Source organism: Perca fluviatilis, chromosome 1, assembly GCF_010015445.1.
Source record: "Perca fluviatilis chromosome 1, GENO_Pfluv_1.0, whole genome shotgun sequence".
NCBI lineage: Eukaryota > Metazoa > Chordata > Actinopteri > Perciformes > Percidae > Perca > Perca fluviatilis.
Window position 1 is genome coordinate 37,979,892 of NC_053112.1, and position 20,433 is coordinate 38,000,324.

The 20,433-nt window shown below is 41.7% G+C and overlaps 1 protein-coding gene across 3 annotated transcripts; it reads left to right on the forward strand.

Moving 5' to 3' along the window:
* Positions 1-4,444: 4,444 nt before the first annotated feature.
* Positions 4,445-15,796, forward strand: LOC120567543 (E3 ubiquitin/ISG15 ligase TRIM25-like). Of its 3 annotated transcripts, XM_039814490.1 has the most exons (10): positions 4,445-5,397; positions 8,560-8,655; positions 8,997-9,230; positions 12,248-12,416; positions 12,513-12,539; positions 12,680-12,745; positions 13,129-13,317; positions 13,639-13,755; positions 14,069-14,104; positions 14,884-15,796. In XM_039814490.1, exons 1-10 carry the CDS (start codon positions 4,768-4,770, stop codon positions 15,024-15,026), a joined length of 1,707 nt encoding a protein of 568 aa, XP_039670424.1. In that variant the 5' UTR covers positions 4,445-4,767; the 3' UTR covers positions 15,027-15,796. The 3 variants fall into 3 exon arrangements, with proteins under 3 accessions (XP_039670424.1, XP_039670425.1, XP_039670427.1); XM_039814491.1 differs by lacking the exon at positions 12,513-12,539 and having other exon boundaries at positions 4,768-5,397; XM_039814493.1 differs by lacking the exon at positions 13,639-13,755 and having other exon boundaries at positions 4,768-5,397; positions 14,884-15,026.
* Positions 15,797-20,433: the final 4,637 nt, after the last annotated feature.

Genomic DNA, 20,433 nt, shown 5'->3' on the forward strand with positions numbered 1-20,433 from the left:
GGAAGAGCAATATTATTATTCTGTGTTTTCAAGCCTACAAACTGCATCCCAAGTGCTTGGGACGCACTTATGAGTTCCAAGCACTTCATAATAAGTATTTATTTAAAAACAAGATCAAATGGTTTTAAAGGCTATATTATATATCTTGTATGCAGTAGGAATAAAAACCTAATGCTGATAGATGGCAAAAGATGAGCAGCATCGATGATCTGCTACTTTTTTTCCCTCAAACTTAACTGAAACGGATGCAAAACGTATACAGCAAGTAGTTAACAATATAACTCAGTCCCTTTCAGCCAGTTGCCTTGATGGCCTGAAGCTGGGAGGAGTGGTAGCTGGGTTATCTTGTGTTGGTTTCAAGTTTCAGAGATTTGATCTACTTCCTCCTTTACTAGGACTATAACAACACACACAGAGCCCGCCGCTCACTTACCGTACAGCGCGTGTATACAAGTGTGTTTCCTGTATTGTGAATGTGACTGGAAAAAAAAAGTGATTTAATTACATCACTCTCCAGCATATGTCAGTACAGTGTTTTCATATGACATCTGCATGTGAAAAATGTATTGTTTTGGAGTGCAGCTCTTAAGGTTATAGGGCTGGGCGCTATGGCAAAAGGTTAAGATATTTTCAAATCACATCATTATAAGGGTCGTTTCTGGTGACCTTAAAGATTTCCTATATTCCCTAGATCTTTCCAGTTTTTGAAACCAAAACAACACTAAAAGATTGCCCAGTGATTGGCTAGAAATACAGTAGATAAGAGGGTTCCTGTGATGTGATTGGCTGTTCCGTGTGCATAAGCATTGTATACCCAATAGACAGAAAAACGTTCATCAAGATAAGAAAATAAATTGTCCGTACCACCCAGCCCTATATCTTTACTTCCTGAACTCTTTGACTGATTCATCGGAGAAAAATCTGATGAGATCTTTTTTTTTTTTTTTTTTTGGTTTTTTTTTTTTTTTTTTTTTTTTTTTTTTTAAAAAAAAAAGAGGGGTTTTTTGGGTAATTTTAAAGGGGGTTTTGTTTTTTGTTTTTTGTGCTCTTTTTTTTTTTTTTTTTTCTTTTTTTTTTTTTTTGGGGGGGGGGGGGGGGGAGAGGACCTTTGGGAAAAAAAAAAAGGGGGTTTTTTTTTTTTGCTGGGGTGCCCAAATGCAATGCTATAATGTCACATCTATGGGAGGCACAATACACCAACAAGCCAACAGAGTGGCTTGGTTGGCTTTGTAAGGTGGTAGGAAGGTAGTTACATACATGTATAGTTTCACAGGGGTGAATTATTTGTTGTGTGATACAAAGTTTACCCCCGGCTTGTAAGATGAGTTTGCCAAAGTACACTGGCAACTCGATCATGCAGGTGCTGAAGGTGTGAAATTACATACCGTATGGGTGTCTGAGATCGGTCTACACAACATACGGTACATTAACAGTGAAGTGAAGTTAGCTGTTTGAGTATGGTTCTCTTTGTTCTTTTTGACAAAGGTACTGACCTCACTGCATTTAAAGTGCTCATATTATGCTCATTTTCAGGTTCATACTTGTATTTAGAGGTTATATCAGAATAGGTTTACATGGTTTCATTTTCAGAAAACACCATATATTTGTTGTACTGCACATTGCTGCAGCTCCTCTTTTCACCCTGTGTGTTGAGCTCTCTGTTTTATCTACAGAGTGAGACATCACACTTCTGTTCCATCTTTGTTGGGAGTCGAACGTGCGCAGTAGCTAGGTAAGGACTACTAGCCAGTCAGAAGCGGAGTATGAGGATGTGCCCTGACAGTAGCTAGGTAAGGACTACTAGCCAGTCAGAAGCAGAGTATGAGGGCGTGCCCTGACAATACCTAGGTAAGGACTACTAGCCAGTCAGAAGCAGAGTATGAGGGCGTGCCCTGACAGTACCTAGGTAAGGACTACTAGCCAGTCAGAAGCAGAGTATGAGGGCGTGCCACGCTAGCAGCTAGGCTAGCATTATAACGTGTGTTACAAAGTGACCCACGTGTGTCTCTGAAGTAAAGGCTGGACTACAATAGAGCTGTTTGGAGCAGTTTGTTTTTGCAGTGTTTTCTGTTGGAGATGGTAAGTCCCTTTGGGAGGGACTTTGGGCTTTTTCACTTTGTAAACCTATAACATGCACAAAAAAAGATATGTAGGAGCCACATATTGTATGTTGTTTATGGTCTCATTTGGGTTATTGTTGATTGTTATGTTGTGCACTTATATTGTAGGTGGTGGGCATTTTCATCACGGTTGGAACACGTAACATATATAGCATATTTCTTTGCTTCACCTGTTGGTTTTTTGGGCTTTGACAGAGAGGGGGTGAGCCTGGGAGCGAACACTTTCTGTCGACCGCCGCACTAACGCACTTATTTCGACTCACAAAGTAACTTTACATTTGGTAACTGCAGTGCTAATTGTATTTTACGTGTGGAGGAATAAATAAATGCAATACAATCTTGAGTGCATCACAGTATGTTTATGCATCTCTGTGTTTAGTCCCTCGCGGCAGCACTTTGTTGGACTGCTTACAGCCACAACAAGATGTATAACACAATAAAGGAAAGGGAAAAAGCCAAAAAGCATAATATGAGAACTTTAAGGCATTCAGAAATTACTGTTGTATGGAGTGACCTAACTGATATGCTGGTTAAGGTCCGTACATGATGACTACCATGGGGAATTAACCAGTTAACTGTTGGATAGGTTTTAAAGATTTCTGTAAGGCATTTCAGGCCATGCACTTCAGATATATGGACCTTTTTTATTTTTAGGTAACACGCCAAAATATGAAGGTACCGAACATCGCTGCATGTAAAGTCTGAACCTTTATAGTGAAATCTGCTGTTTTTACTATATATCAACACAATGGAGAATTGTGGTTTGGGACCGATAACTTTGTGAAACTATTGAGAGCTTTTCCCATACCATAATAAGTGTTTGAGTACTAATATTGTATTGACACTGGTTTACTCTTACTACCAAGTTTAAATAACATAACAGGTGTCTCAATGCAAAGCAGAATGAAGTTTGAGTTTGTCATGCAACATTTGACTCTTTTGCTTATGTTTTTGGCTAAAATATATCTAAGATCATCCGCAGTGGCTTTTTTTTTTTTTTTTTGCTGATCCTCAACTGAAATACTGTATATAGTTAATTAGTATCTTTGTATCTAATATTTTCAAGGGTCCCAGTGCATTGGATTTTATCCAAATTGTGTGCCGTCAAAAGTTGACTTTAAACTAACCGTTGTGTAATGCTTCATGCGTGGTGGTTGTTTTCAGTGTACACAACATGAATTCATTTATGTATTGTCTTGACTTTATACAGATTATTGCTCTATTGCATTTGGTTTAAAATCACAAATCAGTTTGTAACACAAATGAACCAATGATTGCCATTAATAAAATATGATTTTCTCTCTCTGACACACTTTGTTTTTCTTTTGAAGAAGCCACAAATGGTTTATGGAGCAGTCCAAGATTTTGGGAAATTCAAGCACAAGCACAGAGATGACATTGATATTAATCCTCTCATGTCAGGGTCCCTTACAAACTATATATATTACTCAAAATGTCACTTCCTTTATTCTGTTGACCATTTTAGTTGTCCAAATAAATGCTTTTCCTGACTCATTCTTACCGCTTCACAAGTACAGGCATTACACGGTCAGCGACCGGTTGCCGTCAGCCTCATAAGCATGGTGGACTTTCTAAATAAAGGCTTTTAATTATTGCAATTATTGTGTATAGTCCTACATTTATTTAGGATGCATTTTCTGTCTGTATACATATGTATAGGCTACTGCATATACAGTATATTCTTGGCAAATAAACATTGAAACTTATTTTTGGTTACAATTATATGATTGATGAATCAAGTGATTTACTTTTCTATTCATTTTCACGTGTGTCTTTGGTTTGCAAATAATTGTATTACTTAACACCATTGGTATCAATAGTTGGGTCGCAGATGTGGCTTAAAACGACACATCAGGACTTGAAATATATAGGCTAGTAAGTAACTCATTATTTTAGACTTTTAATGGATCTTACTGGTGTTTAATCCTTTGTTGTATTTTATTAAAATATAATTAATGGTATGTGACGCGCTTTGTAATTTGTTTTGAAAAGTGCTTTATAAATAACGGTATTATAGCCTATAATTTATAGGCTACGTATAGGCTATATTTTTCAAGAGAAAATTTCACAAATTTTCTGTTTATCTGTTTTCATTTGATGACAATGTTGCAATGTTACGCAGCTCTGTTTAGGCTACATTTTAATCTCGTAGATCTTTACTCATTGTATGTAGGCCTACACTTTTGTTTTTATTTAACACTTGCTTAATTTGGCGATGTAGCCTACACAAGAAGAGAGGGAGGGAGGGAGGGAGAGAGAGAGAGAGAGAGAGAGAGAGAGAGAGAGAGAGAGAGATATCATTTGCTTTTAGGAAGCGGTCTGAAGTCACGAGTTATTGGACGGAGATGCGCAGTATGTCTGAATTGAGGCATTATTAATGAACTACGCAACTTCTAGGCAAAACCCGCCCTTCAATAGCTTTCGCACGTAGTTTGCTGCACTAGAGCAAGGTACGCGGGGGAAGAAAAGAAAAAGTCTACTTGTAGTGTAGGCTATAGACAGACGTTGGTCTACCATAATGTGCTGTGGCTGAAACATGTATTGCTATTAGAAAAAATATCGTGAAAAAGCTCGAAGGACAAGTTAAGTTTCGTTTCTCCCTGGCAGCGTCACCTGACGCTTCATCATGGCCGACATGGACGAGAGTCAGTTTTCTCTGATGAGTCTGGAGGATGAACTGACCTGCAGCATCTGTCTGAGTCCCTTTGACTGTCCGGTGACCATCCCCTGCGGACACAACTTCTGCCAGGAATGTCTCCTTGACACCTGGAAGGAGGACCCGTACAGCTGTCCTCAGTGCCGGACCCTCTTCGACACAAAACCGGAGCTGAAGAAAAACACGGTCCTCAGCACCGTTGTGGAGACTTTCAAGAGCGAGACCGGCCTGAAAGAAACGTCCGAGGAGAGTGATGAATCCGAGGAGGAGGAGGAGGAGGAGGAGGAGGAGGAAGAGGAGGAGGAGGATGTCATACGTTGTGATACATGTATGGAAGCAGAAGCGTCCCAGACCTGCCTCACCTGCATGGCCTCTTTCTGCGAGGAGCACCTGCGGCCTCACCGGGAAAACCCGAAGTTTAGCGTCCACCAACTGATCGAGCCTGTCGGCGACCTGTCGGAGCGCATCTGCCCGGACCACCACAAGCTGATGGAGCTCTTCTGCAGCCAACATGGCCGGCCAATCTGCAGCCTCTGCCTCCAGCAGGTCCACAAAGGCTGCTCCTTCATTTCTCCAGAGGAGCAGAGGAACATGAAAGAGGTAAAGTGTGTGTGTGTGTAGGGGGTAAATAGGCTACACTGAAACTACCAGTAGGCCTACTTACGGATGGGGCGCCCCTGCAGCGCCGGCCCGAGCCTTTTGGGGGCCCTAAGAAGAATTTGATTTGGGGGCCCCCCCCTTCCCACCACGCGGAGTCACCTGTGCTTGACGATTATTGACACAAATGTCACGCTATAATGTTACATTATAAATTAATACAGTGAGGTTATGTATTAATACAGTGACAGAGTATGAACTACTGTCCCCCTGGGCACAGATGCATAAGGACCCTCCCCCCCTACTCTATTTGTGCAAAAGTGGGTCCAAACTGGTGGGAGGGGGTCTGGGGGTGCTCCCCCAGAAAATTTTGAATGTGATAGATGTGATTTCCTGTATTCTGGTGCATTTTTGGGATGGTCAGCTTGAGAAGGGCAATACCTAAATTTGTTCAGATTCATAGCCTTTTGCTTTTTGACTTAAAGTGATGGTTCGGAGTAATTTCACCCTAGGGTCCTTTGCACCATGACCTCGAGCCAAACACCCCCCCAGAAGCTTTTTTCACCTGGGTCGAACATTGGGAGCGTTAGCGTAGCGTAGCGTTATCATCTGAATAGCTTAGCGCAGAGGCTAATGGATCCGAAGTGTCTCTTAACATTACCCCACTAATAATGCCCGAAATGATACCAAACGTCTACAGTAGTACAAATAGGTTATGCACTCATAAAACGATGGATTGGAAAGTTTGTAAGTACACCAGAAGTTTATGTAAATAACACTTGCCTGCTGGCTTCTGCTCTCTGCTGCTGCTGCTGCTGTTACTACCGGGCAGTAAGAGTGCTTAGGGACATCTACAAATTACAACACCGAAAAGAGATGCAACAAAAATATTTATTAATTTAATGATTAAATAAGGTAATGTCTCCAAACTTACCTCAATTATTACTTGTCTCCTGCTAGTTATACTACAGCACTTACTTTAAAAAATAAGTTAAATTAAAAAATATTTTTGTTGCATCTCTTTTCGGTGTTGTAATTTGTAGATGTCCCTAAGCACTCGTCTTACAGCAGCAACAACAACAGCAGAGAGCAGAAGCCAGCAGGCAAGTGTTATTTACATAAACTTCTGGTGTACTTACAAACTTTACAATCCATCGTTTTATGAGTGCATAACCTATATATACTAGTGTAGACCTTTGGTATCATTTCGGGCATTATTAGTGGGGTAATGTTAAGAGACACTTCGGATCCATTAGCCTCTGCGCTAAGCTATTCAGCGGCTAACGCTACTCTACGCTAACTCTCCCAATGTTAGACCCAGGTGAAAAAAGCTTCTGGGGGGGTGTTTGGCTCGAGGTCATGGTGCAAAGGACCCTAGGGTGAAATTACTCCGAACCATCACTTTAATAAGGTAGTGACTTCACACAACTACTTGCGCTTCAGGGCCAAACAACACGTTCAATCCCACAGGACTTTATGTTCTCTATTTATCCTGATAGGGATGCATATTTAGATTTTTCTGTCCTGACCGATAGCCCGCCCGTGTTAACCGCTTATTAACCGTTAACAATCAGCCGACTAAGTCCACCCCTCTGGGAGAGTTAGCAACCACATCAATTAGTTTAGCTGCATGGTTGTCAGCTGTGGGTTTGTGTTAGTAGGAAGTAGGGCTGGGCGATATGCCCTCAAAAAAAATCCCAGATTTTTTTCACAAAAAAAAAAGATTCATGATTTAACCCTTGTGTTGTCTTCCTATCAACCTTGAAAAAAACACTTTTTTTTCTCGACGTTTTTGACGCCTTTTTTTCACAGTTTGTTTTTGCTTTTTCCAACATTTTAAATTGTTAAATTTTTCTTCTACACATTTTCCGCATTTATTTCTACGTCCCATATTTTCTGATATAAAACAAAAATTTAAAACGGGTCCATTTGACCCGAAGTCAACACAAGGGTTAAATCGATTCTTCACCCCTACTTAAAATCAATCTGCAGATGACAAATAAATGACAAGATCTCACACACACACACACACACGGGACATGTATACCATTATGATTATTCACGCCAATTTTATGCAAATTCATTTGAGTGTTTTCCCTACCATTGTATTGGGGGGGCGCCCTCCGTAAAAGAATGACAAAATGATATTATGCTATATATTCAACAAATTATATAATTATGCTATCAACAACAACTAAACGGATGCGTGAGATAAAGCTGTTTTCACACATACAGGTAATTCACTTCTCGTTCCTCAGTAAAAGTTCAATTCATTTTGACTTTAGTTGTTTAGTAGTTTGACTTGCTCCTGTTTTCACCTGTTGCTGAGTAACGTACATTAACATGCCATGGTCTCATGAGTGTAGCATACCTGTAGCAAGCTCCTTTGTAGTAACTAGCGGTAAAAAAAAACAACATTGAAGAGGAGCTACGTGCTATAAAGCGGCGATTGCTAGTTGTTTAAGCCGCTACAGACCTCCGTCACAGCTCGGTCGTATCAGCGGCTTAATGGTGCGTTCTAGTAGATGTGTTGAGCTGCAACCGAGTTCCTCAACACCGGGTCTCAACAGCTGACGGTGCTCCATGGTGCTTCGTCCAAAACTCGCTCCGTCAGGTCAGCGGTAGTTCGTGGTTCAGTTATTCGAGAATAGGTGTCTTTGAGCCGGGTAAAGAGCACCATGTGCTGCCGGTCATTTCGGCGGAGATTACGGTTAAGTAAGCAATAAAACGACTAGTTAAGAAAATAACTAATATTAGCCGCTGTCGCTGCCATGTTGTTTGTGTAGCTCCATGGCAAACGCGCGGGGGGAGGGCTGGGCCCATTCGGAACTACGGGAGCCCAGATGGGACCGTCGGCGAATGTTAAGAAAAAAAAACAACACTCGATTGGGTCCCCCTGGTGGCCTGGGGGCCCCAAGCAGCCGCTTAGTTTGCTTATGCCTCGGGCCGGCGCTGCGCCCCTGCTAGCTCACCTGGTGCACCCCAGGTACAAAGGTTCAGTCCTTACCGCAGCGGCCGCTGGCTCGATTCCGATCAACGGCCCTTTGCTGCATGTTTGTCTCCCCTTTCCTGTCTTCTTCTGTCCTGTCAAATAAAGGCCTTAAATGCCCAAACATAACATACTTCTCTGTGTACTGAATCTGCATTCTATATCTGTCATTGTAGATTGAACTCCGAGACAAGTTGGGTGTGCTGGATGGGAAGATGGAGAAGACTGAGACTGTTATGTTTCAAATCAATGACCTGCAGAGAAAGCTGAAGGTAATTTCTATTTCTCGCATTTTGCTGGTTTTCACAAGAATATGAAACTAATTAGTGATTAGTGATTCACAAAGGAAACTGTGATGGCAATTACATCATTCAATTCAATTTTCTATATAGTATCAAATCATAACAAGAGTTATCTCAAGACACTTTACTGATAGAGTAGGTCTAGACCACACTCTATAATTTACAAAGACCCAACAATTCCAGGAATTCCCCTAAGAGCAAGCATTTAGTGCGACGGTGGAGGGGAAAAACTTGACGGTGCCAATCATGTCAGTTTATCTATTTCCTTGTTCCTGTATTTATCTATGGCTCCTCTCGCGGTCCTTGCCTAGGACGCAGCAACCAAAAAGAAGACAGCATATGCAGCTGTGTACCAGCAGATGCGGGATTTGCTGGCCCAAGAAGAACGCGAGGCCCAGCATGAGGTGGACGGCGAGCTGGAGATTTGCCAGACAAAACTTCGGGACTTCATGAAGAGATTGACTGAGAATATGGACAACATGACCAAAGCCAGAGAAGATGTCAACAGTCTGCTGAGTGAATCCCAAACAGTGGCCTTTCTGCAGGTGGGTTGTCAGAGGAAGATGAACTAGAGGAGGGTAAAAAGAAAGGGGCCTAAAAAGAAATGAGACATAAATACACAGTACAGAGAGGGATCAAAATTCAAATGAGGACATTGGTCTTAAAGGGGCAGTATGTAATACTGACAGCTAGTGTTTAAAATAGTTACTGCAGTACAAATTCAAAATACTGGAGAGAGTCGTCCCCACCGCCCCCTCCTCCCCAGACTCGAAGTTCACGGAGGTTGCCAGGCTGAGACCGGAGCATCCACAACAATGTTGCTAGACGCTTGTCTCACATAGCCAGACATTACTTCACAGCACAGCGGAGTAGCTAACGTTAGATGCTAGTCTCACATAGCCAGACATTACTTCACAGCACAGCGGAGTAGCTAACGTTAGATGCTAGTCTCACATAGCCAGACATTACTTCACAGCACAGCGGAGTAGCTAACGTTAGATGCTAGTCTCACATAGCCAGACATTACTTCACAGCACAGCGGAGTAGCTAACGTTAGATGCTAGTCTCACATAGCCAGACATTACTTCACAGCACAGTGGAGTAGCTAACATTAGGTGCTAGACTCACATAGCCAGACATTACTTCACAGCACAGCGGAGTAGCTAACGTTAGATGCTAGTCTCACATAGCCAGACATTACTCCACAGCACAGCGGAGTAGCTAACGTTAGATGCTAGTCTCACATAGCCAGACATTACTCCACAGCACAGCGGAGTAGCTAACGTTAGATGCTGGCTATATTGACATAAAAGCCCGTGCTCACGTGGAGCTCTGTACCCAACTGACAGACACACTTTTTCGGCTTAGAATTACCGTAGAAACTGCTAAAAATCCCACAACCTGGCTGTCCTCTCCACACGCCAGACAGACACACTTCCTTGGGTTAGAATTAAGTTAGGAACCGCTAAAAATAACACTACCTTGCCGTCCTTTTCCACCCGACTGAACACACTTTATTGGCTTAGAATTACGGCAACAATCGCTAAACACACTGCGAACTCACGGTACTCTCTTCCCGATTTACAGCCCCTCCCTCTCTTGGCTTCAAATAACTCACCGTTGTCTGCTACAGCCGCAGAACAGGCTATACGCTGTAAACAGCTGTGGCCCGCTTGCCTGCTCCTCCGGTAACGTTAGCAATTAGCCGGGTTAGCATGGCGGCGTTAGCCAGGACCCGTCGGGATCACTTTACTGGCTGTGTCTCAGTTGTTTTTGCGAGTAACCAACTCGGGTACTCTAGCTATATAATTCAATGTGAGTACTTCACAAATGTTTTAATAACATAAAATACAAGTCCCTTGTAGCTGTGATAAATTAGCCTGAAGCTAACGTTACGTTGTTACATCTCTGGTCACGCAACAGGTTTTTTTAGGTCGGGTAGAATCTATCTCTGTTGATCCTGTTCGTTTGTTTGCTGCTTTCATGGCTGTACTAACGTTACAGCTGTAGTGCGGTGGGTTTACGTTTTTACAGGTATATCTGGCAACCCGGCCTGGCTGTCAAACTGGGCAGCTGATACCAACACACAGGCCGAAACATAAACAGACATTCCGTCACGGAACGGAAATTTCCAAAGGAGAAAATGCTGGCATTATCATTGTTGTCAGAAAAGATAGTATTTTAACTTAGCATGTTTCCTTAATATCTGATGACGCAGTGGGGTCATTTTTGGATTTATTACAGTAAATATATTAAATATTGGACCTTTAATATACTTGGAATATTCTTATGTTTCTAAAAGACCTTTTTTTTTTTTTATACCTGAGACTAGTTTGTCATCGCCAGACCTATCTCCACAGCGTTGTAGAGTGAGGTCTGGCTACACCACAGAGACATTCCAGGATAGGAGGAAAACAAAATGCTCTGGGTTGTTTGCGTTTCTTTAAGCCAATCACAGTGGTCTTAGGCGGCGCTAAGCTCCGGACGCAGGGACTGTGCCTCTGCAAAATAGTCTCAGGAAGGAATCAGGCGATTATCCTGGAAATGTACTTCCGCTGATCCAGACTAACCTGAGAACAATGGCTGAGGCGAGACAGAGGAGTTGGCCTGTATGTTGTTTGGTTGCGTGCTGAACGCACAACGCAATTCCTATTTAAGCTATACTGTAGCGCACAGCGTAGTTTGTCTGTCTCCTCTTCACTCGAGCTTCTGCGCGCGAAAGTCGCCGGGCGACACCAGTTTCTGAACACAGCGAGAAATCCAGAGAGAGTTGTGTGGAGCTGATAGTCTATATTAGCTTTGTAGCAACTCATTTGGCGATGGTTTGAATGTAACAGACGTTCATTAATATCAAAAAGTTACGCACTAAAACTTTAAGCAAAATCGTTTCCCAGTTCCAGTACTCAAGTGGGGGAATTTGATGTCATATATATTAGTGAATTAAATATCTTTAGCTTTTGGACTGTTGCTTGAAATAAACAAGCAATTTGAAACATCAGCTTTGGTGATTGATAGTATAACAGGTATTTCTCACTATTTAACAAAGTGATTATTGAGAAAATGATATGTACACTAAAGAAGGTGCAGTAAGCGATGCTGTGCAAAGACTGTTAATATATAAACTGCCAAACAAATACAAACGTTCTCCGACATGCACTCTAACAATGCAGCCCTGTTTCTGATACCGTGGGGGGCAGAAATGTTGCCGTGGGGGGGCCGGCACAGTCAAATCAACAGAGGAAACACTGAGGGCTATCTAACACCAGATTCTTTTCCAGCGCACACAGAAAATAGAGAGCTAGGTGACCGTGAGGAGACATTCACTAAATTTGTCAAAAAGTGTATTGGATTAACATCACCTACTATACCTTTTTAATTGATGATGAAAATGATTAATTGCAGCTTTCATTTTTTTTATTTTAACATATCTGATTTTGGCAGCCCAGTCTTGCTGCTACACCCTACACCTATCACAGCCATGTCTTGCACAACTTGGGGAAAAAAACACATCCCCTTTAATAAGTATTTTTCTTTTTTGGTTCTCGTCCCTTGTTCCTCACAGGCGTCGTTTGACTTGCCTAGGGTTACAAAGTTTGATCCTCACACCCCTCGAATCAACCTGGACTCCAAGAAGGTGACGGCAGCACAGGCCTTCTCTGCTGCCCTGAAGGAGCATCTGACAGACCTCCTGAAACAGCCGCTGGACGCCAGACTGCTGAAACTTAAACCAGGTAACTGTGCAGGTACATTGTGAGTGGGAGGCTTGACATCCGGAGATGTGTTATGAAATTATAACGAAGGCAAATCGTGTCCAACTTTTGTTGCAGAGCTTAAGACTGGCATTGTTGCGCCTGGTGAGTTTGTGTCATGTGGGAGATCCTGGGAGATGGAGTCAAATGTTGACTTTGTGGTTGCTTTTTGTCTTGTGTTGGCAGGCTTTCACTTTCGGAGTATAAAAATGTAATAATTTCCCTTGTGTATTAATTGTTGTAAGATGAAAAAGCAGTTCCTGTCTCAGCACCTGCAAGTACTGGAAGTACTGGATCTCAGCCAGAATTTGGTATGTTCATCTCTCTCTATGAAAATATTATCTAACAGATGGCCGCCTCTGTGTGTTGGTGCACATTGTTTTGTCTTGTTTTATATTGGTAAATATTTCATATTGATGTTTAATATGTTTACGTATGCACCAACCACCTGATTCTGTTTCTGAATACAGTAGAACACAGTATAATTAAATATCTTCACATCCATATTAGCTTTAAATTCAAAGACAAAAATGCTAAATTTGTGGATTTTTGCAAGACAAATATGTAGTGTGCATACTGAATCGCTGGAGTTTTGATAAAACTATTTGATGAGCATTTTGTAACACAACTCTTTACAATGTGATGAAAGCCCTCATGGGTGCAAGAAATGCTTTTCTGATTTCACCTGTTTCAGAATTACCCGAACCTCCGCCGCCCGTGTCCCACAGTCCAGCCTGTCCCCCCATGCAGCCGTATTACCAGCCAGTTCCTGTTCCTGTTTATATGGGGGGTGGATTCCAGCCTTCACATGGAGGCTGGAACCCAGCCCATCATCCACCAGGCCCTTATAGGGGGCCGCGGTTTACTGGAGGACAAAAGACAAGTAAGTAAGATACAAACATACAGTCCTAAACGCATGATACAATTGTTACATTGATCGGAAGGATTTTAAAGATGATTTAATCACATACAAATTCTACACATTAATGTAATTAAGCATGCATCTTGTAAGCATGAATTGATGGAATCACCAAAATCAATCAATCAATCAATCAATCAATCAATCAATCAATCAATCAATCAATCAATCAATCAATCAATCAGCCCACCAACCAATCAACAGACAGAATGATGACATGCAATACGCAATCAAATTGAACACCTACCCTGCGAAGCCAAACTTGCAGAATTCTCCAAACTTCAGACCCTCAGAAATATCAAGTACAAAAAGAGAAGAAAATCGTCTGCCAGCCAGCTCATAAAGCCGTCCCAAACAAAGCTGGAGAATCGGGCAACAGGAGCCATACTGTCAAAAACAAAGGTACAAGAGAAGTACATTTTTTGTAAGCAAGAATGCATTTTTCACAGATGTGCCATATTTCAGCTTGCGGAGCCTTCGCGCTGGAAACGACAGCCGTGGTGACGTCATTTTATAGCACGCGCACCTCGCGCCGGGAACGCCGCGGCCACCATAAATTGAGCTTAATGGTCATTTTGGATGAAAGAGTAGGATGTGCCATTCAAAGAACTACACTGCTACTCAAAAAAAATAACTAAAATACTTTCCTTGTTTTGTCTTTCATAAAACAAATGTGTCACGTCTTTTAAATGTTGTGCATTTTGTCCTCTTACAGACAAGAAAAGTGATGCCAGTCACCAACCCTCCCAAAGTATGTCATTTATATTATATTGCACAATGAAATTAGATTTTATTAATATGCTTTTTGTGCAGAATTTTAATAATATTGCCATTACAATAAGGCCAATAAGAAACGAAGTGGCTTAGTGGGTAAAAAGCTTTGTTTTTCTTCTTCCAGTTTTTGTGCCAATGTTTGAGCCAATTATTTGTTACACAACATTGAACAGCCGCTCTGAACTTGTACCGCTGGTCACATAAATCTGTGTTCCAAATTGGAACCGTGTTCTACATTTGTACAAGCAGTTTTGAAATGTAATGCTGTGGGTTTGTACCCCAGTTTATTTTTTATTAAAGTTTTCTGTGTAATGAGCTCCAGGTACTGTACGTGGGCAGTTTTTGATGTGCGGTTGTTTTTATTGGAAATGTTTGGACTTATGCAGCTTACATCTGTTTAGCTAGCTCAGCCATATGCGTGCGTCACACAGCTGTGTGCATCTGTAGCCTTCAACAGGACAACAGTCGAGTTAGCAGCATGACACGGTCTAAAGTTCACAGGCAGCCTTCCAATACAAACAACAGCTCAAAGCCCTTCCCTTTATACCTGCACTCCCTGAATTACCTGTATGCCGAGATGTTGGCAAACACGGAAGGCTTTTGGCAAGTTGCATTTATAATTGTAGCTTCAAGAGAAATTTCAGATTTTAGACATTCGGTTTTATTTAAGCAATTTGAGCATAAATTAGTTCCGATCGGTTTGGTAAGCGGCATAACTCTCACACTACAGAAACCTCTTTTGATATTTTCCTTCAGAAAAAGACAAAAGGCCTAACCCTAAGCCAGGAGGAAATAACCCAGGTGCTAAAGGACCTGCTTCCACTAAAAAAGACAATCCCAGAAGCCATCCTCCATCAGAGAAGACAACCAAGCACCATCCACGGCCTAAAACTAAGTAGACACAGCACACGCATTCGCTTCTGCAGTCCTGATACAACGAGGCACTGTTGAGCTCCATTTTCATGATTTACAAGTCTTATCAGTCGATCACATGATAGGGAATGGCGCTGTCGCGTTGCTTTTTCAGTGCTTAAATAAACAGCACACACACACTTTGGCGCTTGTTTGCATGACTTTGAATAATTGTCATTATGGATATATGCTGTGTTTTGTTCTTTTTTGTACATAAGGACAATATATGTTTTGAATTTGTTGCTTTAAAATGAAAATTTTCAAGCAGCTTGACTTTTGTATTTGTTTAAATGGTAAATGATTAACCCATCCCAGTGTACGGTAATTATGTCAGTGGGATTGTTTTATGCTACCCAACAGGAGCATATGGCTGCTATGATCTCTAGGCCTGGGTATCGCCAATGATTTCCCAAATCATTCTCGATGTCTATTAGGTTAGGATTTCAGATGAATTAATCGATAGATCACTCAAAAAACTAAAAAAATGATTATTTTAACCCAGCCCTTATGATCTCTGACCAGGGATCATAGCAGCAGTTTCTTCAAGTGACTTAGAATAGACCTTAATTAAAACACAGACACATGTGGCTTGTATATGAAAATATTTATGGGAATGTCTTCAAATCACTTCATTACATTCAGTTCAATCAAAAATCTGTTGGTTTTTTTCGTAACAATTTCACCAAACCCTATTTACTGCCATTGTGTAAACAGCTGTTTTACATGATTGTTACCAATAACAGCATATTCTCTCCCAGACAGTTTCTTTGTCTTTTATTATTAGCAGTGGCCACATACGGCTTCCTCTTTATTGATCAAATCATAATCTGAATGAATTATCATTTTGTCATTATCTGCACATTCTTAATCGCCTTTAAGGTTCTCTTATTTTCATAGATATTTGAATGCAAAAAAGTAAGCTTATTTAAATATATATTAATTAATAATGAAAACAGTTTGGTACACAACACAGTGAAATTTGCCTTGATAAATTGAGTCTATACAAATACTGTTCTATATCTGCCAAGATTTAACAAATAATAACTGACTCGAATTGGGAACATCTAAAAACAACGTATAAACATCACAGTCATGTCCCTCCACCCCTAGTATTACAACATGTCAAAGTGTTTAGCCACGCTAGCAACCGTCATTGTATGATAGGAATTTACAGGGGGGATTACAACCCCCCCAATAATCAAAACTAACACCCCCCCCGAAGAACCTTATATAATTTCCTTTACATAAATAAAAGACATTTGCACCATAAATTGATGCAAAAAAGGCACAAATTGTTGCAGAAAAATTCACCCGCAATGCAAAAAAAGTGTTTGATGCTCAAAATTCAAATTTGCTCAAAAGTGGAGATCTCAACCCCCCCCCCTCCCCTCCAATAATAATTGCAAAAGCAATCTGTAAATGCAGCTTAAAAGCTATAGTGCGTAGTTTCGGTCACCCCATGAGGAATTCTAAGTAATGACAGCAACTCTGTCGGCGCGTTAATCAAATTTTAATCGTCATTTCCATCTTTTCTCCCAACGTAATGTCCCAGTGTAATTGTGAAAAATGATTATTTTGGGTTCTGAATGGAAGAAAAAAAAAAAAGGTTCAAACGGAAAAGGATTAAGGGTAATTTCACAGTTCAAGGTGTTTTCACTGTTAGTTTCTTTAACTATTTCACTGTTTTTTAAGTTCAATAAATCAAAAAGCCAAAAGTCAATATGTAATCTTGTTAAATAATTGAGATTAGGATTTTTTTTCCGTAATCGGGCAGCCCTATATTGAGGGATTTCTTTTTTTATATATATATATATAGGCCCATGCTGCTAGCGTGGCTGAAAACCTGCCAATAAACCCCAGTTACATGTAAGCTAATTCAGTGCAAACACATGACACACACAACTCTGGTAAACATGGAGGATAAGGTTAAAGTTCAAACAGGTGTCCTTGAGCAAGAAGACATTCACCAAACAAATCGAGAGGGCGATGAAACCACGAGGCTTGGTTACCTGCTAAGGAGGTGCATATTCCAGAAGCATAGGCATCACACGGCTAAAAACAGATCCCTGGTCAGCCGTATGGAGCAGCGAATTGGGTCCACGTTCATTAAGAAAGCATTAACTAACATTCTACAGACTTTTTTTTTTTATTTTATTTTTTCCAGATATGGCTGTGAGAAACAGGCAACCCCTTCTGCAATAAAAACAGGACCACCTCAAATGGCAAAATTAAATTTCCTGACAGGTAGGCTCTTTGACAGAGAAACACAAAGGACGTCTTGCACACATTATGTGGAGTACAGGAGCGATGCAACAAAGAAAACGCAACAGTTACATGCAAGTAACTCTTATGGTATTAATATTAAACTGTAGAGGTTTAAGGAGAAGACCAACTCTACTTGACCCGTCTACAGAAAATACTGTCTTTAGCCTGCCATCTTGTGGTGACTATTTGGTAAACCACAAATGAGGAAATGTAAGGCCATTACTCCAGTAACGGAAAAAAAAAAACACAACATGGGACAGCTTAATCTCATCAGCAGTTATTACTATCGGCAGCAACATCAAAAGGTCAGCGGTATGGTTTCATGTATATAACCTACATCCTAAGCAGTGGAAGGTATTCATCAGTGCAAGTGCCAAAACAGTGCAACACAAAAATATGTAAATAGGAGTAACTATGAAAAACAAGAGGAAGGACTCAAAGGATTTACATGTATGACCAATCCTCTCAAGTACAACGGTTACTTGGCAGTACGTTCAAAATAAAAACACGCCACGTTCCCTGTAGCGCTTACAGGAAGGTTAAATAAAAGTTTCAAGACTGTATCTTAGTACAACCAGGCCGTTTGGCGAGCTCCTTGAGACAGGGGGGGGCGTGAAGTCAAAACAAACCAACATCAAGGTCCGGTGATTGACAACACACCGCAGTTGTTAACAAGAGCCCTTCATCCAGATTCACCTTTGGGCTCACACACCCACACATATCAAAGCCTTGGCTGCATCTCACGGCCCTTATCTGACAGCTCCTCGGTCCTCGGCTGAACAGGATGTTGTTCTGTCCCTCCTCGGTGAAGGCCGTCTCACAGCTCTTACTTCTGCCCCAAAAAGGGATCAAGGAAGAGGGATCATGGAGGAGCTATAGGCGAGGAAACACGAGAGCAGCCTTCCTGGAAGCCGCGCAGCTAAAGGAGTTGCTAACTCCGCCCAAACAGCTGACGTATTCATGTGACGCTTCAGAGGAAAGGACGTCTCATCCCTCTAAAACACAATTTGCTCGTTTCCTCTCTCATCCCAGGACTTCCTCGAGGAAGGGAAGGGAGGCGAGTGAAGGACTCGAGGAGGCAATTTAAAAAGGTGCCCCGCCACACAAAATTGTTTTTCCTTGCATTTTTTTAAATCTGTACGGTCCATATGTGTTTGTGTTATGAATGTGAAAATGAACGGCTACCTCCTCTGTCAGCTCTAGCCACTGAAAAGAAATAAGCGGAGAAATCAGGCCAATTACAACAGCTGGTCAGTCTGATGTGGTGTTGCCTGAGCTCATTACTATTCATGAGCTCCCCCAGTTGCGCTGGGTAAAGGACGCTGATAGCCAGGCTCTCATTGGCTAGCTGTTAGCCAATCAGAGTCAAGCAGCTTAGCTTGCTGAATATTAATGAGAACTGGCACAAATCTTCCTGCAGGCTTTCTATACCACGCTAGAATGGCTTGAAACAAGGTAACCAAGGCATTGTTTTTCCAAAAAATATTTTTTTTACAGTCCATGGTAGAACAGACATTACCACAAAGTCATGAAATACGTGTGGCAAGGCACCTTTAAGTTTTTTTGTGATTGTTGCGGGCAAAAATCCTTGATTATGCGGCACGTTTTCTTAAAAAATGCGATGGAATATGCGGGATATTTATGCAATTTTATGCGATGAAATTGCAGGAACTTGCAAAAACTGCGGTTTGATGAAAAAGAGAAAACAAAAAGTGATTCCCCCAACACCCTGCTTTTCGATTATGTTCACGTCGCGTAATTACGTCACTTCATAACGTTCCCATGGCAACAGGGGGAAATGGCTGCTCTTGTGTGAAGTAAACGCAACATTTTTCAACTTTCTGCTAAGATATATGGGACTTTTTTACAACGAAAATGCGGGGAATATGAAATCATGCAAGCCCCGCATATTTTGCGTGGAAATCGACAATTTATGCGGCGAAAGTGCAGCGTATTTGAAAAAATGCGGCCCCCGCATAAATATGCGGACTTTGGCTGATTATGCATTGAATTATGCGATCGCATAATCACGTTGTTCTGGAGGGACTGCTTTAAGGGCTATGAGATGCAGCTCTGGTCTTAGGTGACAAACGCACGAGACATTTAAAAACTAGCAACATTGCGATGAGGACCCTGAAAGGGGGAATTTAACAGATATTATGTGAAAATTTCACACACAAAAATGTGTTTTGTTAGTGCTCTTTGTGGAGTAAAAAAATAAAATAAATAAAAAAGGAAAATAAAGCTTTGGATGAACCTTCACTTCACAGTCATCGTGACAGTGCCATTTCTTTCCGGTGGCAATGCTTCATCATTTGCTGTTGGTTTAGACATGGCTTTGTAGGAGTTTCGGTCCATTGAACCAGGGCGATCAGCGATACCTGCAGGGCTGCACTGGGCGATCAGCGATACCTGCAGGGCTGCACTGGGCGATCAGCGATACCTGCAGGGCTGCACTGGGCGATCAGCGATACCTGCAGGGCTGCACTGGGCGATCAGCGATACCTGCAGGGCTGCACTGGGCGATCAGCGATACCTGCAGGGCTGCACTGGGCGATCAGCGATACCTGCAGGGCTGCACTGGGCGATCAGTGATACCTGCAGGGCTGCACTGGGCGATCAGCGATACCTGCAGGGCTGCACTGGGCGATCAGCGATACCTGCAGGGCTGCACTGGGCGATCAGCGATACCTGCAGGGCTGCACTGGGCGATCAGTTGCAAATACAGCATATTATAAATGCAGTCTAGTTGACTACGTATATATATGGCACAAGGGATCAGTGCAAATAAAAACAGCATCCTTCCTCCAAAACCTTCACCTCTTCTTGACTGTCCCACCCGTGGAGGGGGAACTGCCTGAGCTCTGGGTTACAATATACGAGGAGTGTGGATATTAAAGACCAAAAAAATTAATAAAAAATTAAAAAAAATCTAATTAAACCAGCCACTTTTCCAAACTAACCTTTACCAACATACTGTGAGCTCTCTGAAAACATATGAAAGGATTACACAGGAAAGTTATAACCCCTATTCTCATCAACGTGATTGGAGGAGAACGTGTTCAAAGAGTAAAGCGTGACTTATGCTTCTGCGTAAAATCTATGAGACGCCGGAGCCGACGCCGGAGC